General features: G+C 45.4%; 7 protein-coding genes across 7 annotated transcripts; 4 read left to right on the forward strand and 3 right to left on the reverse strand.

Annotated features, from left to right (window-relative positions):
- The first annotated feature begins 488 nt into the window (after positions 1–488).
- Positions 489–1,105, forward strand: K444DRAFT_661216 (uncharacterized protein). Its single transcript, XM_024886556.1, has 2 exons — positions 489–756; positions 814–1,105. The coding sequence occupies exons 1-2, from the start codon at positions 588–590 to the stop codon at positions 966–968; spliced, it is 324 nt and encodes a 107-aa protein (XP_024740045.1). The 5' UTR covers positions 489–587; the 3' UTR covers positions 969–1,105.
- A 703-nt stretch (positions 1,106–1,808) lies between these two features.
- On the forward strand, positions 1,809–2,396 carry K444DRAFT_661217 (uncharacterized protein; the record flags this gene model as incomplete). The annotated part of the gene is made up of 1 exon (XM_024886557.1): positions 1,809–2,396. Exon 1 carries the CDS (start codon positions 1,842–1,844, stop codon positions 2,394–2,396), a length of 555 nt encoding a protein of 184 aa, XP_024740046.1. The 5' UTR covers positions 1,809–1,841.
- A 305-nt stretch (positions 2,397–2,701) lies between these two features.
- Positions 2,702–6,402, reverse strand: K444DRAFT_610015 (kinase-like protein). The gene is made up of 8 exons (XM_024879670.1): positions 5,446–6,402; positions 4,389–5,386; positions 4,198–4,319; positions 4,000–4,140; positions 3,899–3,947; positions 3,689–3,845; positions 3,485–3,635; positions 2,702–3,433 (listed from the first exon to the last, which is right to left on the reverse strand). The coding sequence occupies exons 1-8, from the start codon at positions 6,118–6,120 to the stop codon at positions 2,883–2,885; spliced, it is 2,844 nt and encodes a 947-aa protein (XP_024740047.1). The 5' UTR covers positions 6,121–6,402; the 3' UTR covers positions 2,702–2,882.
- On the reverse strand, positions 6,327–8,459 carry K444DRAFT_329025 (uncharacterized protein). The gene is made up of 7 exons (XM_024871936.1): positions 8,183–8,459; positions 8,046–8,118; positions 7,810–7,994; positions 7,460–7,746; positions 7,019–7,327; positions 6,787–6,960; positions 6,327–6,719 (listed from the first exon to the last, which is right to left on the reverse strand). The coding sequence occupies exons 1-7, from the start codon at positions 8,358–8,360 to the stop codon at positions 6,534–6,536; spliced, it is 1,392 nt and encodes a 463-aa protein (XP_024740048.1). The 5' UTR covers positions 8,361–8,459; the 3' UTR covers positions 6,327–6,533.
- Positions 8,460–9,554: 1,095 nt separating this feature from the next.
- On the forward strand, positions 9,555–12,677 carry K444DRAFT_661219 (uncharacterized protein). Its single transcript, XM_024886558.1, has 11 exons — positions 9,555–10,144; positions 10,204–10,310; positions 10,367–10,427; positions 10,513–10,947; positions 11,040–11,141; positions 11,190–11,264; positions 11,317–11,404; positions 11,455–11,646; positions 11,707–12,131; positions 12,187–12,304; positions 12,356–12,677. The coding sequence occupies exons 1-10, from the start codon at positions 9,641–9,643 to the stop codon at positions 12,259–12,261; spliced, it is 2,064 nt and encodes a 687-aa protein (XP_024740049.1). The 5' UTR covers positions 9,555–9,640; the 3' UTR covers positions 12,262–12,304; positions 12,356–12,677.
- Positions 12,420–16,137, reverse strand: K444DRAFT_661220 (uncharacterized protein). The gene is made up of 2 exons (XM_024886559.1): positions 15,780–16,137; positions 12,420–15,728 (listed from the first exon to the last, which is right to left on the reverse strand). The coding sequence occupies exons 1-2, from the start codon at positions 16,017–16,019 to the stop codon at positions 12,669–12,671; spliced, it is 3,300 nt and encodes a 1,099-aa protein (XP_024740050.1). The 5' UTR covers positions 16,020–16,137; the 3' UTR covers positions 12,420–12,668.
- A 1,265-nt stretch (positions 16,138–17,402) lies between these two features.
- K444DRAFT_556694 (uncharacterized protein) lies at positions 17,403–22,497 on the forward strand (the record flags this gene model as incomplete). The annotated part of the gene is made up of 4 exons (XM_024876759.1): positions 17,403–18,124; positions 18,185–20,524; positions 20,582–22,344; positions 22,404–22,497. Coding segments are annotated over exons 1-4 (4,830 nt in total), but the record flags the coding sequence as incomplete, so codon positions are not given.
- Between the last annotated feature and the right edge of the window lie 2,549 nt (positions 22,498–25,046).

Here is a 25,046-nt window from a genome sequence, read left to right on the forward strand (position 1 = left end):
ACGAGCCCAGGGCTATTGTTGACTAATCACGTGCTTAGCACTTTCACGTCAAATGTTGACATTTACGACATCTAAGCTTTCCGGAGCTTCTAAATAAAGAACATGCGTATTTGTTTTATATTATGCTCAGTCACACGACTTCTGAGCACATCTCAGCCCTGAAGCCGAGCAAACATCGGGTCATTCTATGCAGGTGTCCACTTGGTAGCCCGCTCGGTCAGCATGCGCAGCGGACCTGTGGAACTTCGTCATTGAGGTGAGGCTGACACGAGAATTAAGGGCTTTCTGATTTGTTTGCAGAAGGTAGCTCAGGGAATGCTATTTTAGTCCTCAGCTCGTGTTATCAAAACAGCTCTCGTGAGCAGTGCTCGGAGAGGTCGTGATGCCCGAGCCGGACATGATGTTTCGAACACCGCTTCGAAGATTGCCACGCAAATTAAGCATATAAGTGAGGTGTAGTACATCTAAGCTCCTTCTTTATTCTCAAACATCAGACATCTCATCTCCTCGCATCTTCAGCTTCTCTTCCTTCAATCTAATCCCAAAATCAGCACCCAAACTTCAGATTCTTGCTATAACACATCAAAATGAAGACTTTCACTACCACCACTCTGCTCGCTCTCATTGCCACGCTCGCTGCCGCCGCACCAGCTCCTCAAGATTACAATGGCTTTAGGGCACAAATCACATTCATTGGTGCAGCAGATGCTCAGTTCACGGAGTCTGTTCTTGCAGATGGCTCTAAGTTCTATATCAGTATGTGTCTTCCCCAAATTGAGCTTTGACTCTATGAATACTAATTACAATACATAGATAATCCCTTGAGCATCTCTCACATCCACTCTGAAGGTGGCGCAACTTGTTCTTTTGACGGAATCGATGGGAGTCATACTGTCGTTGTTGGAAGGCAGACTGTGGATGTCGGGTCACCTCAGACGCAGATTTCGGGATCTTGTTTGGCGCTTTAGATGGTGACGTGGAAGTGATGTCGACTGGGTGGCGTGGGTGGCGGGGAAGGAGAGCTGGTTGGATGATTTTAGTTCGATTTTGAGTTTAGATTTCCCTGCATTGTATTGCTTAGTAGAATTTGGACCCTCATTTGGCTATCTTTCTCCTTTAATTGAAGTTTGGGTGCTAATACAAAGTGACCTGGAATTGAAACGTTTAGGTCTGTCTTAAAGAAAAGGGGCGGTTCATTTGATCAATCTTTCCAGCCTGACCGGACTCAACACGCCTTATTCCTCTTTTCACATAGTAAGTATTTCTCCTTTGAGTGCCAAAGCCTATGCAAATTTGTCCCCACAGCCATGTTAGGGCCCCAAGGTATTATATTGTTATATATTAACAGAATTTGCTCTTGGTTCAATTTATTTCACAACTCCACCTTTCATCTTCTAGAAAATTCAAAGAACCAACCTTTTTCGTCATTTTTTGCTTTCCGATAGCTTTAATCTATAATTTGCTCCAAAAGGTGCTCTTGTAATTATTCTCTTTGGACGTAAGGGAAGATTTCCTTATGTGTTCAACCGGTTTTGAAAGGAGGACTTTCTTGTTTCGTTGCAAACACTTCACAGTATCACAACTTTTGCCTTGTAAAATCCAACATACTATGAAGACTTCTCTATGTTTTCACGGATAGTTGAATATGGCGGCTTTTGTTTTATAGAACTCTTTGATTGTGAGAACCTTTGTCGATAGATCTATATATCAGTTCTGATCTCTCTGCCCAAAAAATCCCTCTTCAACCTCATGGGATCTACTTCTCTCAACTCAGCATACCGTTGACTGTTCCCACGCAAGTTGCGCTACCAACCCAGAAGCATCCGTCCACCACCATCACAATGTGTTTCGTTCTGGTTCAATTCATCAAAAAAGCCCCTCAAACCTCATCTTCCTGGCACCTCCCCGTCCACCTCCCTGTCATTCCACCCACCTACCTAGGCCTTAAGACACTGATTACACCACACATCGGACTCCTCTACCCCAACCAGATCACGTCGATCGCTACACGCTGGCATGGTGTGGACCGAGATGGGAGCTTGGGCGGAGCGCAGACACACCTGAAGGAATTAGGGCAAAACCATGTGCTTGGAGTTCTGCAGTTGATGAAGCAGAGAGGTTGGAAGGATTATTTAACGGTGGAGTATGTCGAGGGTTCGGCAGCACCTGATGATGATATGGTTGAAGCTGGTCCAGCACCATCAAGCCCCGCCGATGCACCTGCCCCTCCTCCAGCTTCTGATAGGGCCGGGACTGCAACGACTCATCCATTTAGTGCAAGAGAAGAACATCTCTTCTCAATCGCGGCAGATGCGCCAGGTCTGTCGATCTTGCCAGCTGAAGACGTAGCAACTACTCTGCTACCAACCGATGATCCGGCTGTCAAGGATGAGTAAGCTCAGAGCCGCAACCTTTCAGGGAAATTGCTCGGCTTTGGCAGTTCTGCCGTCGCTGCTTGACATTGCTACTGCCGAAAGATAGTTCTGTTTGACACTGGTTCGGCGATGGAATTGCTGTTTCGAGTTCTGGAATATTTGGTTTCTGCTATTGATTGGCAAAAAAATAGGTTCTCTGTGAAGGTGGAGTTAGAGGTCAAGGGTCTTCAGTGATAAGTTCTTGTGAGTGGGGTGGAAGGCATTTGTAACTTTTTGATGTGAAAGTTAGTTGTTGACATTTCTCCAACTCATTCAGAACCTTCGACTCAGCAAGGCTCGAATCTGCGGTATTGCGAGTTTCCATTGAACAAAAGCATTGCACTGCGAACCAGGGAGACCATCGAAATTGAAAAGTCTCTAAATGGTGCTGTCTATTGAGTATATTTTAGAAGACATGCGTTTAAACTCTTGAAGCGAGGAATGGTCATGGGTTAGCTTCGCCGTTCTTCAATGGCCTTCTTGACCCCCCCCCTGTCCCCCCCTGCCCCCTCCTCTGTGTGGTGCAGGTAGTACGGCATCTTCTCTAGAAGTAGACCCGCTCGATTTATTCGTGTTGCTTGAAGAAGTCCGGAGGGGGTTCCAAGATCGGATTCTTGACTGAGGTTTCGGTTGATTTTGTACGGTTAGAGGTATTAGTGGCGCACGCTGTACTGGCGGTGGCACACGAGTGTACCCGGGCTGGCGCTCAGCTGCTTTTGTTTGCGTATGCCACTCCTTCCACATACCGCGAGATGTTTCCGAAAACTTTTTTCTGGAGTCTTCGGTCCGGAAAGTGACGCCGATCGAAACGCATTCGAAGCGATTCTGGTGTTCGATACTGTGGAGGATTGCTGAACAAAGTGGGATACCCGCAAAGGAACCATCATCGTCCGGTCTCAAGGGAAGAAGTGTAGTTGCTACGAAGGATGGATCTCGAGCAGGATTCCGGGGGATGAGCTGAAGGAACCCCGCAGGCTCCCCATCTCGTCGCTTGTTGTCTTCACACCAATTACGGTCCACTGTGTCGAAGTTGTCAGCGAGAGAAGGAACTTATTGTCAATGAGATTTACTTGGAACCAAAATTATCTTCCTTGATTTGTGAACGAATATTACCACTCGACGCAGAGGAACTGGTCGATATCCAGGCTGTTGATGTGGCTGCATCCTAACAGGGCGAGGTGAGCCTCCAGTTGAAGATACAATACTAGTTTTTCTTGGTTTCTAGTCATTAGGTCAGCAGAGCCCCATACTCTACATACAATGGAGCGACAAACCTCTTGTTCATCAGAAACTTCGGACCACAGCTGCACAGTGCCAGGCCCGAGATCTTTGTAATAGCCTTCCTTCTTCTCACCTTTGGTGTGGAGGAGTCGCGAGAGCTTCCCACTGAAGGAAGTATACTCCTCATACTTTATATTCTCAAGAGGGAAGCTGAGTATAGTGTCAGCTCCGGTTGCAAAAGGACGAATGAAAATGCAGCAGACCTAGCTTCTACCTTCTGACCTGTGAGAGCAGTTTGCACAACCCAAGCGTCTTGAAACCTGTTAATTATGACAAGGCAAGAATTTTCAGTCAATTGACATACCTTGTGACTTGTCAAAGGAGAACACTGAGCCTGGATATTTTGGCCCTCCTTGGTTTATGTGGGAGAAGTAGAGTGCGGTTGCCGACGTCTCCTTGTCGCGAAAGGCGTACCGCGGAATGATCATGACCGAGCTTCTTATAACTATACACGATCAGTAGTTAAGATCTTGATTGGGGCTTGACTACAAGGGAGACTGACGATGGTCCTCACTTGGGGCAGTATTGTTTTTCAGAACTGTACAGGTGCGCAGATTGAAATCTGAGTCTTCAAATATACGCAAGGAGACCGATTGCCAATCGTTTTGTCTCGAATGCCAAATGCTTTGGGAAGTCAGCGGTGACGATCTTACTCGCAGACTTCGGACCCTGTCATGCAGGCTCAAGACGTACCGGATACCCTTAAGAGCACACTCGCCAATGGAACGTTCACCGTGTTCGGCATTCATTTGACCCAGTGCCTGCGAATCCTCTCGTGCACTGTCCATAGCTGCGTTGAGGCGTCGAATGACATCGCCAATCTCGATTCTGTACTCGGCCTCGGGTTCCAGCATCTTTGTTATTAGTTCGAGAATGCTCTCGACGAACACTCGACTTTTCTGCTGGCCACGAAGACAGCCCAATTCCTTCAAAGAATTCATGAAGGTAACAATTCCTTTCTTGACAATACATTTACCTTTTGGGGACTCCTGACAGAAGAATCTGTGATCTTTTCGTGAGCTCCAAGAGGACTTTGTGAAGCGAACATGATCGAGCCCCCCTTCGCCATGCAGGCCGTCATGGCCTAGAAGGACGAATGCCACGACCTCTAACATAATGCATCCGAGGGACCAAATATCGTACCGCCGACTAAAACGGGAATCAAGGTTATCGATCTCTGGAGGTGCATACGCATCGGTTCCTCCCTGGTTCACAACCCTCGAAGAACTCCTGGTGGTTTCTCGAAAGGTGGATTGTCCAAAATCAGATATGATCCAAGTGCCATTATCATCAACCAATATGTTTGCTGGCTTTAGATCGAAGTGCACCCCTTGGAATTGTTGTTTCTCACTGGGACCGAAAATAGTCTCAGCCCCATTCGGTCCGCCGATTCTCCCCAATGCCTTTGTAATACCAAGCAGTTGGTTCCATGCCGGACGAGACTCAATAGGCCCATGTATAGAGTTGCTGGTGTCGAAGGTGGGATCTCGAAGGAGATGGTCAAGATTGGTCTTCGCTAGAGGAAAGATCAGATTGAAGGTATCGCCATGCTTGTATGCCTTGATCATTTTGACAATGTGCGGATCTTGTAGAGTCGTCGCCTGCTCAAGATTCTTGTTCTCGAGGGTGAAGGCCAACTCGCTGGCGCTGTCAAGCTCCTTTCGCGCGAACCTCGTGTACTCCTTCGCATGCTACGCAGGATCAGCATGGTTCAACACGAGATATTTGCCTTAGAGAATTGATCACTCACTGGAAACTGCCTGTACTCTTCATAGATCTGAAAGGAATAGACTTTACCATAAGCACCTTCTTGTCGAATTTCGCCGTCCAGCCCTCGTACTCCGATCTTTTGTTCTTTCAAGAAAGGCAAAATGGTATCTGGCCCATAGACCGAATACTCCCCGGAATCCATCCTTGGTATAGCAAACTTTGGGAGGTATTCGGCAAAGTCAGTTGCAAATTCCTTGAACTGTGAATCCCCAACACGGTGGGCATACTCCTTGCAATATTCTTGCCGCAGATGATCCAGAGAAAATAGCGTAGGAGTCCTTTCGAGTGCATGATCAGAGCACCGCCGCATGACGAAGCCAAGGATAAGTAATGGATGCTCAATAAAAATAAGAAGGGCGAAGAGTACCAACGCTGTCCTTCCTGGATCTGGTTGAGTGTTCGAGTAGTTTTCATGCCCCACGATGCTGCCGATAAACTCAATTCGCCCCCGCCGGAATAGCCCATGATCTTTGATACAGGTTGGACAATTGCATTCAAGTAACCATGTAACTTTCGATCTTGTGAGATAAGATCGAAGCCTGTCAGCAGGTATGAAGCGTTGGCGGGGCCGAGTCTCGTCCCCCACGAAGAGTCGCTTAATGTGATGGCGAGCGCTGGAGCATCGCGCTTCGACGGCGTCGAGCGACGATGACATTGCGACACAAGAGTGGCATCGCAGCACCGCCGGATTGTTGTTCTTGAGGGCAGGTGCAATGCTTTGGACAGAATGATGCCCAAGAAGATGGTTCCATGGCCGAAGAGGTGGAAGTCAAGGCAGAAGCCGTGGGGCAGAGCTTGTGAGGGGCATGACTTAAGGATCACTGCCGAGCAAACCCACACGTGTCTGAAGGCTGGGGAGGGAAGAGGCCGCATGCAAAAGGAAGAAGTTGCCACTAGGTGTGGGGGTTTTGTAGAGGTTGTGGCGCTTAAAGAAGTCCAGATATTGGCCATGTCTCAGGGACGGAGCCGTTGCTTTCTGAAGCTAAACCATTCGGAAACCCTTGCCCGCTTGTCCTCCCCAACACCCCGATTTTCTCACCGAACGCCCTGGAGCCACTGCCGTCACGGCTAGTTCGCTTCACAGTCGCCAAGATTTTTGGGCCTCCTCGCCCGGATCTCCAACCATAGCCACGAACCCAAGGTTACAATGAGAAGAAACAGGGTCATAATACCAAAGATCCACATCCCACTCCCAAATTTCAAGGAGACTCGGTCGTGCGTGTCTAACTCGATGTATCCCATGCTAAGAAACTGCTTTGAAGACAAGCTTTGTCAGCCACGAGGACGAAGATCAGGCAGTGGGAGAATTCTATTGGCTTACCGAAACAAATGAAGCCGGAAGGAAGATCATGGTAAACACCGTGACGGTTGTAATTGTGCGTGCATCCTTCTGTGATTTTTCGGCCCTCTTGTGTGCGAGCTGCGAAAGCTCTGTGGACATTGCGCTACTCGTCTTCAAGGCTTCTAAGCCTCGGAAGTCGATGATATTTCGCATCTATATCTGTGGTAAGTTTCAAGGATTAAATGCCGTGTGAGCGTAAGTGACATCTTACCAATCCCGATGCGGCATTGATTCTTTGAAATAGGGTGTTCACTCGCCGATTTTGCATTTCAGTCTCGTCCGTGCAGAATGCCAACCTATTCTCACCAGTTTCGAACTGGTCTTGAACCCCGCTGTTGCCCTTCATCAAGTTGGATAGTATTTTGAAGACATTGAGGTTTGAAACCAGTATATGGTTCACTTTGTGGAGTTTATCATGGATGACCTCAATGTTTTGTGTGTCCTCAAACTCGATTTTCAATTTTGGTTTCATCTGCGGTGTATCGCTCTCCGCCACGGCGGATAGATGTGCCTTCGTCTTCTACAAAAGCCCAAAGAAAATTAGCGGTGTCCTTTCTGAATTAAATTGCATACTACACGAAGAAGCCACGAAATAGCGACCGTAGAGTTAATATTCATGTTCTTGTAGAGTATAGTAAATGCAAGCGTTTACCAGTTGGGCCAATTTCAATTCAATATGGCTGATGTATCGCCTCCATGGAGTGGTTGAGCAAGAAGCAGCAAGGGTGTGAATATCTCTCCATGTTGGGAGACGAGTTGAATTGATTTGTGCATCTTTTAATCGTTGTTGAAAAGTTTTGGAAGGATTGAATATGACGAATGTGTTTGTGTTATCCCATACGTTTCGTTGATGATATACTCCCATTTGCCTGATTGACCATGGATCATCTAATTCTTCTCGGCCATGAGCTTCGACATGTCGTGCAACGTAACAACACTCTATCAATGTTTGGATGAGCCCCGGTAATTTAATGGTATGGGGAGGGGGTAGCCAAGACTGACCGGAGATGTTGGCTCGCACATAAGAGTGACAGGCGCTGATTGAGTCGCTCTCAGAGGATGTCTGCGCTCCAAAGGCATTGACCACGTCTATCAGAGCTGGGAATATCTTGAAATGTGATAACAGCAATCGTAGGCCAGCTTCAGATATCAAGAGATTGTCCCACGAGAATCTCTGGGGTACGAATCTTGCAAGTAATGTCAGAAATTGCTCAAACTCTGTAACTGGCTTCTCATACATTATACGTGTACCCACAAATATACTGGACCGCAAATATGTGTCAAATTCTAAAAAGTTTCGGAACACTATGTCTAGATTTCGTCATATTGTTAGCAACAATTCAGATGGACGCACAGCCTAGACAACACGACGCACCTCTCTCGCCGACCTCTATCACTTTGACCCATAGCTGATCATCTTGAACAAAAAGTCTCTTGGAATTTTCCACTAGCAGGCGCGTATAATGGGCCACATCGAAGGCATAAGCGTCGGAAATATTTGACCCTGATGACCAAGGCGAAAGTTCTGGCACGTTGGCGTCAACTTTCTCCATTGCTCTGATTTGAGAGTTAAAGGAGCTTTGCTTATCCAGAAAACGAGAAAAGGGCAATTGATGTATGTCGAGAAGGACGTTAAAGGATATAGATCGGCGGCTCGAAAGTGGAAATACCTTAGCACAGCATCTCAAAGGCGGAGGTGCAAATTAGTTTCGCATAGCCTCGGGGCACGGGAAGCCAGTGGGGAGCCCTGAAATGCACCTACCGATCACGGGCTACCCAAACAGCCAGCCGCACCTGAAATTTTTGCTTAACCAAGCCTCATAGCAGGGAAAATATTACTTGATTTTGAAATGCTGAGATCGCAATTGGTTACAATTATAAAAAAATTCCAACCGACCTCCACCTCGGTCTCGTTGCATCTCCGTACCCCGTCCAGCCTCCTTTGTCCTTTTCCTTTCTTCCTTAAGTCAACGCAAAAGGGTCCTTGAATCGATCCGGATCGCTCTTAATCTGAAGGGCTACGATTTCATCCTCTTCAGCTTAGACATGCTGAAGACTCTGTGTCGAAGCTATTGCTTACCTGTGTCAACTCTCTGAGAACAACGAGAGTTATTCTGTTGTCACGACCAACCTATTGATACCCATTCTCTAGTCAGTTAAATAATTCGTACAGGGTGCTTAAAAAACTGTGCTCACCTCTATTGATCTTTCGGTGCCAAATTCCTCCGCGTTGGTGTCGAGAAACTCCTCCAACACAGCGACCTTGATGTACCTGGTAATTTTAAGTGCCTGTCCAATGAAATAAGGTTGCGTGCAGCTTACCTTTCTTCCAAAACCTGATTGACGTACACAGGGGAAGCATTGACGGCCATAGCCCTTCTTTTCTCTGCCTTGTGTGAAGCCTGGGCAAGCAATCTTTCGAGCGAAATGGGTCACACGGGAAGTGGAACTTGGCGGTGCCGTGTGGCTTTTATGTTTCATGATTTCGGCCAGATTTGGAGCCGCATTTGGCTGGAAGAATGGCTGTACTGGCATGAGATCACTCGTGGCGAAGAGCACTCATTGGTGAGCTGCACTGCACGGCCAAGAGACTTGTCACGAAAAAGCAAATCGGGCGCAGCACCCAGCCCAGGCTGGCGTCTCACACAGCCCACCAATCCTGAGGGACAGTGCCTTCCTGATGCCTGACCTGCCAAAGCGATTGTCGTGCAGGCAACGCTAAACGCTGACTCTTTTCACCTCGACATTTCGCCCTCCTGTTTGGAGGAAGTCTCCACGAGCGAGAGAACTTCGTGCGCCAATTCCAACCTCTGTGGAATATTGAAAGGAAATCATGTCGCGCCTCTCTCCCTACCAACCTAGACATGCAGCACTCAATCCTGGGCCTGGACAGGAGCACTCGGTGTTAACACGCCGTGCCCGACTCCCGGGTGGAACGTCCTCTGCCCGGTCCAGATCTGTTCCCACAAATGGAAGAGATGGAGGAAGAGACACTGGCGACGAGATAATCGACGAGCGTTCAGTCGGAGTTTTGCCCTATGAGAATGCTGTCCATGAGTCTGTTGCCGAGAATCAACTTGGCGGCATAGAAGAGCATACCAAGGATGGAGCTTTGGGACATGACAATCCGCGACATGAACACGACGGAAAATTCAAGGTGGAAACTCTCCCTGGTGTTCCAGCCATGCTACAGAATCACCAGGACAGTGATTACACTCTCTCTGAAGAGAGATCGAGGCGCCGCATGGATTCCGACCGAGTAAGCGAGACCGACACAATAGTACCGAGAAGAAATCTCTCCGTGCTGGATGTCGCGGCTCTCATTTTCAATAAAATGGTAACAATACCTAGCATAACCCCTTGCGCTTCGTGAATATTAGTAATATTTGACTTTAGGTGGGTACCGGGATCTTCACCACACCTGGTTCGGTTCTATTTTACACCAAGTCCAAACCAATCAGTCTGATTCTTTGGGCCACGGGTGGTGTCTTTACCTCAATCTTGTCAGTTCACAAAATTGCCGGTATTTCTCTTGGATCGGTACTAACTTGGAGCCCAGCATCATCGCCTATCTCGAGTTCGGCAGTGCACTCCCCTTCAATGGCGGTGAGCTTATCTATGTGAGTTCTTTCTTAGGATTATTCGAACAGCTAACTAAACCTTCTGTTAAACATTTTATTCCCAACATTACTGATTCCCAAGTAGCTAGACGAAGTGTATCCATACCCTGAATTATTGGCAACAATAATGTTTTCAGGCTTCTTTCTAGTGCTCGGCAACTCCTATGGAAACTCGATCACGTTTGCCAAGCAAGTTATACTTGCAAGTGATTCAAACTACAAAAGCACAACCGAATTAGACAATCGTCTTATCCGCTTTGTTGCAATTGTTATTTTATCAGCTGTCTGCCTTCTTCATTACTTTTCCAACAAATTTGGATTGTTCTTAAACAAGCTTTTTGCTCTATTCAAGATTGTTCTCCTCTTTACAGTATTTGTTGCAGGAGTCAAATCAGCGAGCAAGGAGGGTTCTGGACTCAATGATTTCACTCAAAGCCATGGAGCCAGTGGATCTGCCAACGGCCTCGCTGCAATGGTTTTAATTTTCTACGCATATCAGGGATGGGAAAATGCCAACTACGTAAGTTGAGTATATTACGGTTTCTCTCGACCTATCATCCTCGAGATACAAACCCAGATTCTGTTTTCTAAATTGTCACTGACTACAAGTAGGTCGCTGGGGAGATTCGAGCCCCGACCCGAACGCTTAAGATCGGTGCTTTCTTGGCTGTTGGATTGGTCACTATTCTGTATATTCTGGTGACATTAGCCTATGTGAGTCCAAGGTGCCTCAAATTTCACTAGATCGTCTAATATTACTAGTATCTCGCTTGTGACTACGAAACCATTACAAACACGCAGAGTGATCTTGGAGTAGCTATATTGTTCGCTCCCAGGGTATGTCTCTTCCAAATTTCACCAATTCTCTAAGCTGAAAAACAATTCTTAGGCCTTCGGATCATCTCTTGGATTGAAAGTTTGCATCGCTCTGTCAGCGTTGGGAAACCTTATCGCAGTTACATTCACGAGCTCGAAGGGTATGCACACTTGAGATATCGTAAATCAGCTAGGCTAAATTGGACTCTAGTAAAGCAAGCGATTGCGGTTCAGAGGATTCTTCCATTCTGGAAATTCTTTTCAAAGGATATCGACACGCCGAAAGGTGCCCTTGCGCTGCACTGGGTTTCTTCTGTGATTCTCATCCTCGCTTGTCCGACAACTGCAGACGGATATGGTTTTGCTGTTGGCTTATTCACGTATGGTCATATTATTATTGGGAGTGAGTAAAATTTTGGCAACTATCTTCGCGTTACAGGACTGGAGTGATGACATCGCGTAGCAATTGTGACCTTAGGCCTGTATAGGCTCCCCAGACGCATGCGACAACAGTGGCCTGGTTGGCAGCCAGAGATCATCACTAATAAATGGGTTTTCCGGCTTCTACCTATCATTTTCGGTGGGGGAAACCTTATTGTTATCATCTGGGGTGCGAAGCCGCGAACACCAGGCACAACCCCCCGATACTGGTGGCCTATCATCTTCTTTTTTATCATGGCAGCAAGTTTCATCTACTGGGGTATCATGATGATCACCCAGGTTGAGACAACCATAGAAAATAAGAAAGGAGAAAAGAGAACAATCGGGAATCTTATTGGTTTCGAGGTTCGGATTTATAATGAAACAGATGACGGAGTGCCACAAGCTATGCAAGAAGCTATGGTACAGTCACGACTGGATGGGTCAAGGCGCCGAGTTGGATATAAGGCCAGTCTATTTCATACAAATTTAGGGAATCTTGAAAATTCGCTGACAAAAACAGTTCACCGGCGTATTCGAGAAGATCAGGATCTGGAGTCGAAACACAAAAGATGTTCTTGGAAATCTTCTGTTTTAGGGTCTCAAAATCACACCAGGGTATCCCGGCTCGTAAAAAAAAAGTATAGCAGGCTGATCCAGCGCTATAATAGACCACTACTGACTTCGTGCAGATTTAGGCGTAGAGTTCTCTCCTACAAATGGAAAATAAACTAAGTATTGAAGTTGCCCCGAATTCTAAGAACTGAGCTTTAGCGTTTTATATGTTTAGTGAATGAAAAGGGGACTTCGTAGACTCCTGAGTATATAAAGACGATTATAATATTACTAGCGCATAGGAAACACTAGAGAGAGGCCGCTTTTTGCATCGCAACTTCTCGTAGAACATATTAGATCGGCTAAAAAACAACCTCTACGATGCGAGCATAAGCTTAGACTTGCATTACATGTAAAAGGACGTTATAATATAATAATCATTATTCCCAATCATTCTTTGAAACCCTGAGACGAAGGCCGACTTAAAGCCAACCAAAAGTTGCCGAGATTCTTTAAGCCAGCTCGTTTTCCCTTTTTCGTCTCGCTATCGGCAGATCTGGATCTTCGGCGGCCAGGAGCCGGGATAGTGAGTGTCATAGGTTCATCCGTAACAGACTCGGGAGGTCCCGAGACTAGCTGTCCATTTTCCCATTCCCGAATCACAGCGCCTTTTCGGATCATGGTATCTACAAGCTGCTTGTGAAACGCCGCCAAACTCAAATTCCGCTCTTTCGATATAGCGAACCCCTCTTTATCTCCCTGCTGAGGCGAAAATAGAATATCCAAAACCTTTAGAGCGGAATACTCTAACACCACTTGCTTGCCCTGCTTCTGCCTTTTAGTCCAGGGGACGGCCACATTCATGAGAGCGTCGCTCTTTGCAAAAGATAGCAGCAGCTGAGAGTAAATCCGTATAAAGCTTGTTCCATGAAATCGCCTTTGGAAATCCTCTGTGTTCTGCGCATTCTTTACTGCAAAGTCGAGCATAAGGTGCCATGCAGTGGTTGCACTGATCCCAAACTTGGCATTAGGATCGGCGTCTTGATCTAGAAGTTGACAACATATAGATGCACAGCGAGTTATCATGGCTTCCTGAACAGCCAAAGGCCAAGGTTTCTGTTGGAGAGTGTATTTCACAGCATTGAATAATAACGCAGTTGCTTGGCTGTTCGCTAGCCCTGGACCAATATCGGTGCTTGGGGGTTGGTCCTTAATATAGCTGTCTAAGCAGTGGTATACCGTCAAGGTGTGGAAGCAAAGAGGCCTCGCTGCAGAGCCAATGGCTCCTGATAGAATTTGCGTCCCACTATTGGCTAGGAGACCGAAGCCATGAGTCCAGTGGCAGTGGGTTTCGATAGCCTGAGATCCGAAAGTGCACTTGAACGCGCTTGTCCAGTGGTACGAGACCACTTGATCCAAGTCAGAGAGCATCGAACTGGGTACGGGTCTATGTGTTCCTTGAGCAAGCGAGGCATATTCCATACCGTGGTCCATATAATGCCATACGGAGCTCTCCTCGAGGGCTATTGTGGATTGTATAGGCTGCGTCTTGCAAAGGAGAAGGCATGAACGAAACAGGCTGATCGATGGATGAAAAGGAGTATCGGCAGTCAGGCTCAACATGCCCTCCCACACTTCGTGGATCCTGAGAAATTCGACGACGGTTCTGTGAATAAAGTCGACACACTGGTACTTGACTACGGTTGATGAGAAATTACGCTGCAGCCGGAATTCAACGCAACGGACCTCCAGAAGCCCACAGCACCGGCTTCTGACCCTGCCCTCAATCTCATGACATCTAAGGTTTTTCTCCTGGATCGATAAGGACTTGATGGGGGTTGCTAGGGCAGCCTCGTCGTCTTTTTCGGAAAAGTATAACTGCAGCGGTGTCATTCGAAATTGACCCTGTTGAACTTCCGACGCAAGCAGGCTAATCTGCAATAGCTGCGAGGCTTGCTTTCTGTATGAATCAGGCATAATTCGTAGCATATGGGCGTACAGGTCCTTCAGATCGGACGGCAAGATGTCTAGGCGCTGATGGAGCTCTTCAACATAATCAAAATTCTGAAGGCCGATAAGAAGAGAGCGAACGACAAGAACAACCCATAGAAAGACCCCGCATGACTTTTCAACGACTTGCGTGATAATGGGGTCCCATTGGTCTCCATATCTGTCCTGAATCTTCTCCCTGAGGTGATCTTCGGCATACTGTCTGATGTCCTCCTTCGTTAGGTCTTGAAGGCGGATGTTTGGGAATCGCGAAAACGAATCAATGCATATGGGAATCGGCCTACTAGATACTAGGAACTTCACGTTCTCGTTCTCCGAATATGCCGCGATCAAGTTGACAATTTCAAAGTGGTTGCCCTCGTATTCATCCAACCCGTCGATGAAGAACACCAATCGGAGCTGTGACGTTGCACGATCCAGCAGCCTCCGGAACCATCGGAGGAGCTCCGAGTGTGATGGTGAGCTGAGAGTCTCGCCCAGGTCGCGGTTGGCTCCTGCCATCCACAGTTCCGGCATTACAACTGAGATGAGGTAGGGCCGCGCCGAAAGAATATCATAAAGCAGCGACCGCAACAAGCCCTCCTGTGTCTTCTGTAACGGCGAGCCCAGGTGCCAAAGAAAGAATGATGCCACGACCAGGTCGCGTTCTGCGGCTGAAGCCCAGCTGGTGAGCGCTTCCTTTGACTTTGGATGTTGCAAGATGTACTTCATCAAGGTCGATTTGCCGGATCCGGCTTTCCCATTGATCCAGTAGCAGCCAGAGCCGGTCGCCAGCCACTCGACTAGGTTCATCTGCAAGACTGGGTAATCTTCATTCGAAGTTTCGCGCCCATTGAAGATCCACGCATACGTTTTGCCGTGAGCAGCCTGAACACTGTCGTAGCGATCGCCCAACAAGCGGAAGTATAGGCAGGTTAAGACTTCTTCCTGAATGGGCTTGAAGTCTTTAATCATGGCACTGGTCTTGTTTTCTTCCGATCGCAATGTCATGAACTTCTGGTTGCCCTTGTCTATGACGGGAAAGCTGGTTCCTTTTTGGCTTAGGAAGCTGGTCTTTCCGTTTTGGAGGGTCAAAATGGCCGCGAGGGTCTTGTCCTGTTGCATGGTCTGCCGAACGCCAGTTTCATTGAGATGGCGGTGTAAAGAAGCGTTTTGACTTTGGATCAAGTTGAGCTTATCCTCAGATACAGTGAGGACCTTCACGATTTTATTCTCAAGTGCGTCGAGTCTTTGGCTTTGATTTTCCTCGGAGGCCTCTGCTTTCATATTGAGGTAGAGCAACATGTGTAGAACCAGTTGACTCTGATATTTCTCCAGGCGCTCCGTGAGTCGCACAATGTCATCGTGGTTCCAGGCTGCCTTCATGTAGGCGTATGACTTCCCAAAGACGCTCCCGATGACGTTCCCAGTGGCGCGTCGCCGGGCGCCTTCCAGACCTTGAAAGATTCTGGCGAGCTCTTTGGCAACCTCTGAACACCGGTCGATCAGACCGTCGATCGCCTATAAAGTCAGTGATTATTCTGCCCTCCCCACAACTTAGGCAGCACCCACAGCTTCTGTCTTTTGACCTGGCCCTGGGTCATCTGACCCATTTTCCGTGAATCTTCGCCTCGTCTTAAACACAGTGGAGAACTCGTCGAAGGTTTGAGATGTGGCCCCAAAACTAGCAATTTGTAGCAATGACTCGTCACCTGCGTCGTACAGCCCCTTCACGTCACGGCATCTTCCTATGGCAAAGTCAACGAATTGCACGACCGTGGCAGCCACGCTCAACGCCGTGAGCGGATCCATTGCCGTACGCTCTCGCGGGCTTCATAAACAAAGGGTTGTGTGCTGGATAGCAATAGACCTTGCACAAATATATTGTGACGATGCGAGTGACGAGGGCGGCTGAGAACTTAAGCCAAATTGTCTGGAATTTGGGTGTTTGGCGCATCTTCGCTGAGGCAGCTAGAAGGGAAGGGTTCGCTAGCCAGACTACGGGTGACCCTAACGACCAAAAGGGTCAATAGAATTTTTGCAACATTGCTTTTTTTACCCCACCACAGCCTACTCTTACTATCTTACTTTTAACGTATCGTACGCATTGCGTAATACTAAAAATATCTTTAAAGATTAATTTTGAGCCTTATAAAGACAAGATTCTTAGTTAAGTCTTTAAGAAGCATATAATTCCTAAGATTTTAAGTGGTGTTCCTGTCCGTGCATGCCAAGGCGCACGCCAAGCTACTAATGAGTGTTTTAAGCTTAAAATAGTACAGGACCCACTTACTATTGGCAGTCAATTGGCACGTTACTACGAAATTTTTGGGGCTATTAATTTTGGACATGCAACTCCAGTACCGTACGCACCATTGGCACCGTTGACATGCCATTGACGCTGTTGACACCATTGGCAAGCTGTTGGTATTTTTTTCCCTCAGATGGAGTAATATATATAATTAATCCACGATTTGTAATTAAACCTTAATATTATTAGATCTAGGGCCTATCCCTAATTAAATATAGTATTTGTAATGCCTAAGGTAATTGTAAAAGTCAAGTGCAACGTGCGAATGCGCTAGATGCAAAGCGCCAATGTCGTTTGCGATGAAACATCGGGGTTTTGGCAGTACAGGGGTTAGAACCTATCATAGGCCTCCGTATGTAGGCGAGCCAAGTCTTCATGTTCTGGTTGCTTTCCGTAATACGCGCCCGAGGCTGTCGAGCCCTACCATCATATTCCTTTCGCTGTCTTAGCATCCGCGGTTGCACCTCCCGTATGGTATCACACACATGCAGCTGGGAGATTTTAAATTTCCAATCGATTCAATCTTCAGACAGCTTACAATTTGCCTGTCATTTCTCGGGGGGTCTCGAGGACGCTTCAAACACGATCAAGCGCGATCCACGTCCGGATGCTCGATCTAGCTTCAGACCGCCTTAGCACTTCTATTCAGAGCCAAGTCATTTCGGTCCTTCTGGCAGAGGCTGAATCAACACCGCCGCCACCCATCGGGGACAGTATCCTTGCTGAATGTTTTGGATATTCATGGAGTCAGAGTCGATTACTTTGCCTGACGATCCCCCAGTCTTGAGAGTCACATCGCTGTGTATATTCCAAGTTAATCGATAGCTTGTGGGTTCTTGGTAGATTTACGAAGTACATGAAGCCTTGGCCCCGAGCTGCCTTTACAAGTTTCGACGCCAACTCCGCATGCGCAACGCACTTTCACAACTCGCCGCACTCTGGAGATCAGCCTTCTATAAACGCCACAGCTATAATGTCTGGTGCCTCGTCCGTCTTTCCGGGTGTATTCCCATCACCAGATAGCATACCACCTGCTGAAGTTGATTCAACTCTCGAAATGCCGGATATATTCAGGGGATACTCTCTCTTTATCTTCTCGCCTCGAATTCGGAACATACTCTGTGATGTTTTGGTTTATCCAGTAACAGAGCCTGTGATTTTGATTTTAATCATCGCTCAGCTAGTCTTTCTAGTGGTCGAAAATTCAGCAAATCTGTTTCCTTTGCAGGACGAACAGCTGCCCAGATGGGGAAGTGTCTGGGTAGACTGGGCTCTTCTTAGTATATGGGTTATATTTACTGTCGACATCTTGTGCAGGATCATTGTCTCGGGACTACTCCTAGGTGACATTGCCCTAAATGCTAATTCCCTTCGGGCCATTGGGGACAGAATCCGCACGGTCGAGCAAGTGCAGAGATTACAGCTGGCAAGGGCACCATTTCTGCGTCATTCCTTCAACAGAATGGATTTCATAGCATTGATATCTTTCTGGATCTCTATTGCTCTGAGCGTCACCGGCCTTGAAAGCCAGTACCACATTCGTATATTTCGAACCATTGGTTGCCTAAGAATCTTTAGGCTTTTAGCTTTGACAAATGGCACCGCTGTGAGATTAGACTCTATCCATAAATATATACGCTAGCTAACCTCTATTGATGTGTCTTAGGCTGTGTTGCGGACTATAAAATTCTTGTTTCCTTATCTTATTAAGACTTGGAGCATTATTGCTTTTTTTGCGCTGCTATTTTCCTTGGCCGGAGTCCAAGCATTTCACTCGAGTCTCAAGCGTCATTGCGTGTGGCTAGACCCTCTCGACTCAGCCAATTTCAGCGCCTCGTATGTAAATGAGTTCACCTTCTGCAGCGGATACCTGGACAATGAAACAGGCCTTCCACTTCCGTGGGTGGCCAGTTATAATTTTGAGGCTTCAGAACCGCTTCAACCAGGATTCGAAGTGCCCAACGGATATCTTTGCCCACGAGGCTCGATCTGCATGTTAAAGGACAACCCATATAATGGAACCCTGCACTTTGACAACATCTTCAACGGTTTAGAGGTCGTTTTTGTGATGATCAGCGGTACCTCATTTTCTGAGGTGATGTATGACACAATCAACTCCGACTACTTGCCAGCTGCCTTGTTCTTTGGATTTGGGATCGTTTGCCTCAGAGTGTGGCTGGTTAACTTTCTCCTGGTCTCCTACGCAATTTATTTTCCGCATTTCAACCCGGTCCTCGAACCGAGGGAACGATCCTTACAGCCCGAGAATTTGTCAACAAAACGGCTCTCCGCATGGGAGATGCAGTGCAAGAATATGTGCGCCAGAACTTTCTGGTGCTGGATTCTTCTGATCACTTACGACCTCGTTTCCCAGTGCTTCCGCGGCCCATCAACACGATTTGATAATTGGATTGATATCTCGGGGGTAGTGGTTACTCTCCTCCTTGACATTGAGATCATCTTGCGAATAGTTGCCGCTCCCTGGCGAGTTTTTCTTAGGAGCCCACGAAATGTCGTCGATTGCGGCCTTACTTTAAGCACAACAATAATTGCTTTGCTCCTTTTGAGCGCGCATTTGTCGAAGAAGGCTTCTGCTGGGCTCACGATCTTTCAAATTCTTAGGGCCTATCGAATCATTCTTGTGATTCCTACATCGGGAAAATTGGTGCAAAGAATCATTCTCCAGTTCTCAAGCAGACGTCTGGGCTCCACGATTCTTTTCGTCTTGCTGTTGACGTTTCTAGTATCCGTACTCGCAAACCAGCTCTTCAAAGGCTCCATTCCAGTCAACAGTGCGGAGGAGCCCATCCAAATTACTTTTTCAAGCACGCTCAATTCCTTTTACGGGATATTTCAAATATTATCGCGAGCTCGATGGACGGATATCCTGTACAACGTAACATCTTACTCGCAGACCTTTCATGAAGCTTCCATTGGAGCAATTTTCCTCACTGGCTGGTATATCTTAGCATCCTGGTTTGTGATGCCTGCATTCATTCCTCTGATCAACAACGCGTTTCAGATTCACTCTAGAACCAAAAAAACGGTGCAAACGGCGGCGTTCCTGCAAGGCAAAGAGCTTGTAAAGCCTCTAGCGCGAATTGGCTTTGATAGTGCTTTTCCATTCCCGAGCCTTTCGAAGCGAAGGGACTCCCCGGAGTATACTGCGACAGGGGTTGTTGTGTTGGAAGAAGATACCTTGCGGGAGTTCCTCGCCGGGCTGGAAGACGAGTCGGAGGACTCCCCAGAGAACGCACTATCGATCCCAAACCCAAGCAACGAAAACGAGCAACCATCTGGGATTTTGGAAAAGTGCAAGGCAGTATTCGGAAGCTGGGAGAACAATCCCTTTCACTCCGACTTGACCGCTGAAAATCCTTTGGAGATGGCTAGGCATTCGATCTCCGTTGCTGCAGCTCGGAATGCCGCAGAAGAGGAGTACATGGCTAGACACTCGACATACAATGATGCACTATATATCTTCCGACCGAGAAACTCTATACGTCGCCTCTTCCAGCAACTTGTCAGCTCGGGTCCTGTGAAGAGGCGGTTCCACGGAGTTGAGCCCAACCGAATTGCACAATTCGCCTTCTCGGCAGTAGTATTTGCTGCTGTGGTAGCCACAACGGTCATTACTTGTATTGCGACGCCTCTTTATCAACGCCAATACTTCGAGATTTTTGGATACAGCCTTAAGACGTGGTTTATTTGGACAGACATTATGTTCACTGTCATGTTTACCTTCGAAGCCTTTATCAGAAGCGTTGCCGATGGGTTCTTTTGGACCCCCAATGCATATTACCGAACTTTTTGGGGCAGTATCGACGGCGCGATATTAATATCAATGTGGGCAACTGTTGTTACAACCATCGTGACAGAGGGAGCAGCCCCAAGAAGCATGGCAGTCTTCAAATCTCTCCGTGCCTTTCGCCTGTTGACCGTGAGCGATCCAGCCAGATATACATTATTCTCCCTAATGTGCACCGGGTTCAGCAGGATTATAGTGGTAAGGTAGATTCTGATACCTTTTGAGGCATGAGTCCTAATCTTTTTACTGTTCCAGGCATCTATCCTGTCCATTTCGATTCTAGTTCCCTCCGCTATCTATGGGTTGAACCTTTTCAATGGCCAACTCGTAGCTTGTAACGACAAATCCTCGGCTATCTCCAATCTTCGGGACTGTTTTGGCGAATGGCACAGCACCCCATACAGCAGCGCCTGGCCACTTCTCGCGCCACGCGTAGCTAGTAATCCGTATTTCAATTTCGACACCTTTGCCGACGCCCTCTTGACGACCTTTACGATCATCACCCAGAGCGGCTGGGTAGATGTCTCATTTGCGGTGCAGGCTATAACAGGACCTGGCCTCCAACCAAGGCCCTTGCATTCCCAGGGCTTTGGGCTGTTTCTCGTTGTTTTCAACTTTGTGGCCACTAATTTTATCCTAATCGTGTTCCTTGCTACGTTTATTCGCAGCTATACTCGGGCAACAGGTACCGCCTATCTGTTCGATGATCAGATGGCCTGGCTGGAACTTCGGCGAAAGCTATATGCGGTTGCTCCATTGCAAAGGCCTTGCAGCCGCCAGCACTATATTAGGCGGCGCTGCCAGACACTGAACAAAAATTCCAGCTGGCAGAATTGTCTTACGTGTCTTCTCGTCGCACAGCTGATTTTGCTTTCAACTCAGTTCTACCCCGAGCCTAGTTGGTGGGCAAGGACCCGGAACTACATATTCCTGGCATTTTCAATGGCTTATCTGATAGATATTTGCACCCAGATTGTTGGTCTTGGACTAGCTTTCTTCCTAGGAAATATCTGGCTCTTGCTCTCTTTCTGCACCATATCAGGGATGTTTTTGTCCTCACTATTGGTGATACGGATGCCAACGGACCAATGGGCACAAGCAGAACAGGCTCATAATTTCTTCCTCATTGCGATCCCACTACATCTGATACCACGAGTCAAGGTCTTGAAGGAGAGTTTTTGTTATGCCGTTCTTACTCTTCCGGCAATAGGCAACCTGGTCGCCGTCTGGCTTGTCTTCCTCATCGCTTACGCAATCGCTATGGTTCAGATGTTTGGCTTGACGCGATTTGGACCCACGGATGACGTTCTTATTAACTTCCAAACTATTCCGCACGCTTCCCTGCTATTATTTCGTCTTAGCCTTGGCGAAGACTGGAGTGAAATCATGGCAAGCTTCGCGACAATTAGCCCACCCTTCTGTGTTGCAGAGACCTCGCCTTTCGATAGCGATTGTGGCAGTATGGTATGGGCTCGTATCCTCTTCATATCTTGGAATATCCTCAGCATGTTTCTATTCATGAACATGCTAGTTGCTCTTATTTACGAACGCTTCGCCTATCACTTTCGATCAGAAATAGCCGAATTGCAGCTAAGTGACGAGGACACTCAGAGGTTTCAGGAGGCTTGGCAGACAGTCGATGCCGAAGGTACTGGATACATCGGTGAAGCCGATATACATAAACTCGTAGGCAGGCTGTCGGGAGTCTTTGACATGCGGATCCATCCCCCGAGGGATTCTGTGACCCAGATTCTCAGCGACTTAGGGCCATCCGTTTGTCCCCATGGAAAAACTTTGGAGAGAGATATGGGCGGCTTTCCGGGAGTAAATCTCCATGCGCTAAACAAACGGTTGTGTCTTCTCGATATTGCTGATACCCGCAAGCGTCGACACCAGCTCGACATGTTTGTTTTGGAAGCAAAATTACTAGCGAACCCAGAGGGTCAGATCGCAATGGGAAGCATTCTCGAGCTTCTTGTACACTCTAAACTTGTTGACCATAGCCGAATGTACTTACGGTAAGCAGTAGAACAAATGGCGATTGTGAAACCTGCAAGTGTTGACAACCGAATATTAGGCTTGAGGAATTTGCCTTCCGAAAGGCGCGAATACGAAGGGCAGAAAAGATTCTTGCCCACCAAGTAGTCGTCAGCTACCTTGAAACAGTGTATGCCCACTTAGTCAAAAGATGAGCATGCATTGGCTAAAATATATGTGCCTAGGTACTTCTCCAGGGAATTCAAAAAGCGCATTGCTCAGCAGCAACTGGTACAGCGAAAAGATGTCCAGCCTACACTTTGGGTTGATGAGATGAGCGACACCATAAAGGAAACATCGACAGATGCAAACGACATGGATACGAGTAAGGAGTTCAAAACTGGTGGTCTTCGTCTTCCGGTCAGCAGTGGCGGCACCCATGATCCAATAATGCCATCTATGCCTGAATCCAAATCTCAGGATTCTAAACGTCCAAGTTTAATCATTAGCAGAGAGGGGGTGGAGCCAAACCAAAATAATGGCTTCAGCAAAGGTCCCGATTTACCAACCGGTATGAGGAGACCTAGAGCTGTGATAGACAGTTTTATCTGGGTAGAAGAAATCGAGTCTAGTAAGACTACAAGGTTTGGAGAATCATAACATATATTTCTTACTTTTATTATATCTGTTATAGCAAATATAGAAAAACTAGTAAAATATTTCTTTCTCTTAATAAAACCAAGTTTTAAGAGAATTAATTACAAGGCAATTATAAAATTAATAATTATATCTTGTTTTTATTAATTCAAAAATTCGACTTATTTTATTAACTCTCTTATATATTTGAGTATTAAGGAAGTATCTAGTAAATAACTAAATAAATGTCTCATGTAATCGAAAATAGTACTTGTAAAAAATCTCGAGCTATATAGTTAATAAAGTATTAATAGCTTTCTTAAGTTATTTATAACTTTAGCTAAGTCTTATTAATAAGTTTTATATATAGCTAGCTATAACGCGCTTTTTCTTTTAAATTATATACTTTTATATTACTATAATTCTCTCTTTTATTATTATTATTATTACTTTACTTTTTTATTACTTTTATTTCTTAAAGCTTTAATTTAAACTTAATAAATATTCTTGGCTTTTTTAATTCATTACTAGTAATTTTATTATATATTCGATTTCAAAACTCGTTTTGTAATACTTTAATTAAATAAGAACTTAAGAGATTTAATATTTTTAAAGCTAATTTTAATTACTTTTTAAAAATAATACTTTAATATATAATTAATAAAAATTTAAAATTATAAGAAATTTAAATAAAATAAATATATATAATTAATTAAATCTCAAGTTATATATAAAAGAAATAAATATTATATATATATATATATATATAATATTAATAAAATAAAATAAGGGTTTTCTTTAAAGCTAAAAGAATAAGATTTCTTTTAATAAAAAAAACTAATATTATAATTTTAGTTTTAATTTAATTATTGAATCTTCTTATATATATTACTTTAAATTACCTAATATATATAATATAGTTATATTATTAAGAAAATATATAGAAAATATATAGAAGAAGGTTTTCTTTTATTTAACTTTAAATTATTTTTATAAGGAATTTTTATTTTTATTTTATAAGTTTTAAATATTATATTTATAATACTTATAATTATTAATATTTTATTAATAAAAAATAAATATTAAAAAGCAATTTTAGGCAGCGTGGGCAAAAACTACTCAAGCTACTCAAGCTACTCTAGAGTAGTCTTTAGTAGAGTAGAGTAGAGTTTGAGTAGCGTAATATAGTACTTGAGTAGAGTAGAGTAGAGTACTACTCTAGAGTAACTTAAGAGTAGTTACGTGAATGTAGTAAATCGGTATTTATTTAATTATTAATAAATAAATAAGATACCCATTAAATAGCAGTATATAATTTAAACTAGAGCTTATATAAGGCTATTTAAATACTACTTTTTTTTATATAAAAAACAGATTTCCCTCCTTGGAATCTTTCTTTTCCTTCTTTTTTCCTTCTCTTTTTACTTCTTCTAATTCGTCTTTAAATAACCCCCAGCTTTTTAAGCAAGATATTATCTTAATAGTACTCTTATTAAGTCTATTATGTGATTTAGATATAATAAGAGCACCTTGAGAGAAGAGTTTGCCCTTAATAGCCGAGGAAGCCTAAGAATATATTATAGTTCTATTTTGCTTACTAAGCCTTGCCACTACTTGATTGGGCAGTATAGTGGCGCTAGACTCGGGCCACCTCGGAGCCTTACCTAATTAGGCTAGCGTGTCACGTATAACGTCACGTGCGTACTACTCAACTACTCTAAAATATTCTAGAGTAGTTGAGTAGAGTATTGAGTAGAGTATGAGTAGTGAGAAATTTATTTGAGTAGAATGTGAGTAGGGCCCACTACTCTACTCTACTCTACTCATTTCCCACACTGATTTTAGGGGCTTGCTATATAATAAGCTAAAATAAGCTAAAATAAGAAATAAGTAAAACCAGAAATTATTTAAATATAAAAGTATTTAAAGTATTAAAAAAGAAATAAGATTTTAAATACTTTTTTTCCGTCCAAATCCGTCGGGTATATGAAGCCAAGGATTGTCTCGACTCGATCTCAACATACCGACGCTGCGTCCAGTGTAGGATTAAGACGAAAAAAGCGTTGCCAAAGCTGGAGTTTCTTTGGAGGACAATGGGAAACAAGGA

This window comes from Hyaloscypha bicolor (assembly GCF_002865645.1).
Source record: "Hyaloscypha bicolor E unplaced genomic scaffold K444scaffold_52, whole genome shotgun sequence".
Lineage (NCBI taxonomy): Eukaryota > Fungi > Ascomycota > Leotiomycetes > Helotiales > Hyaloscyphaceae > Hyaloscypha > Hyaloscypha bicolor.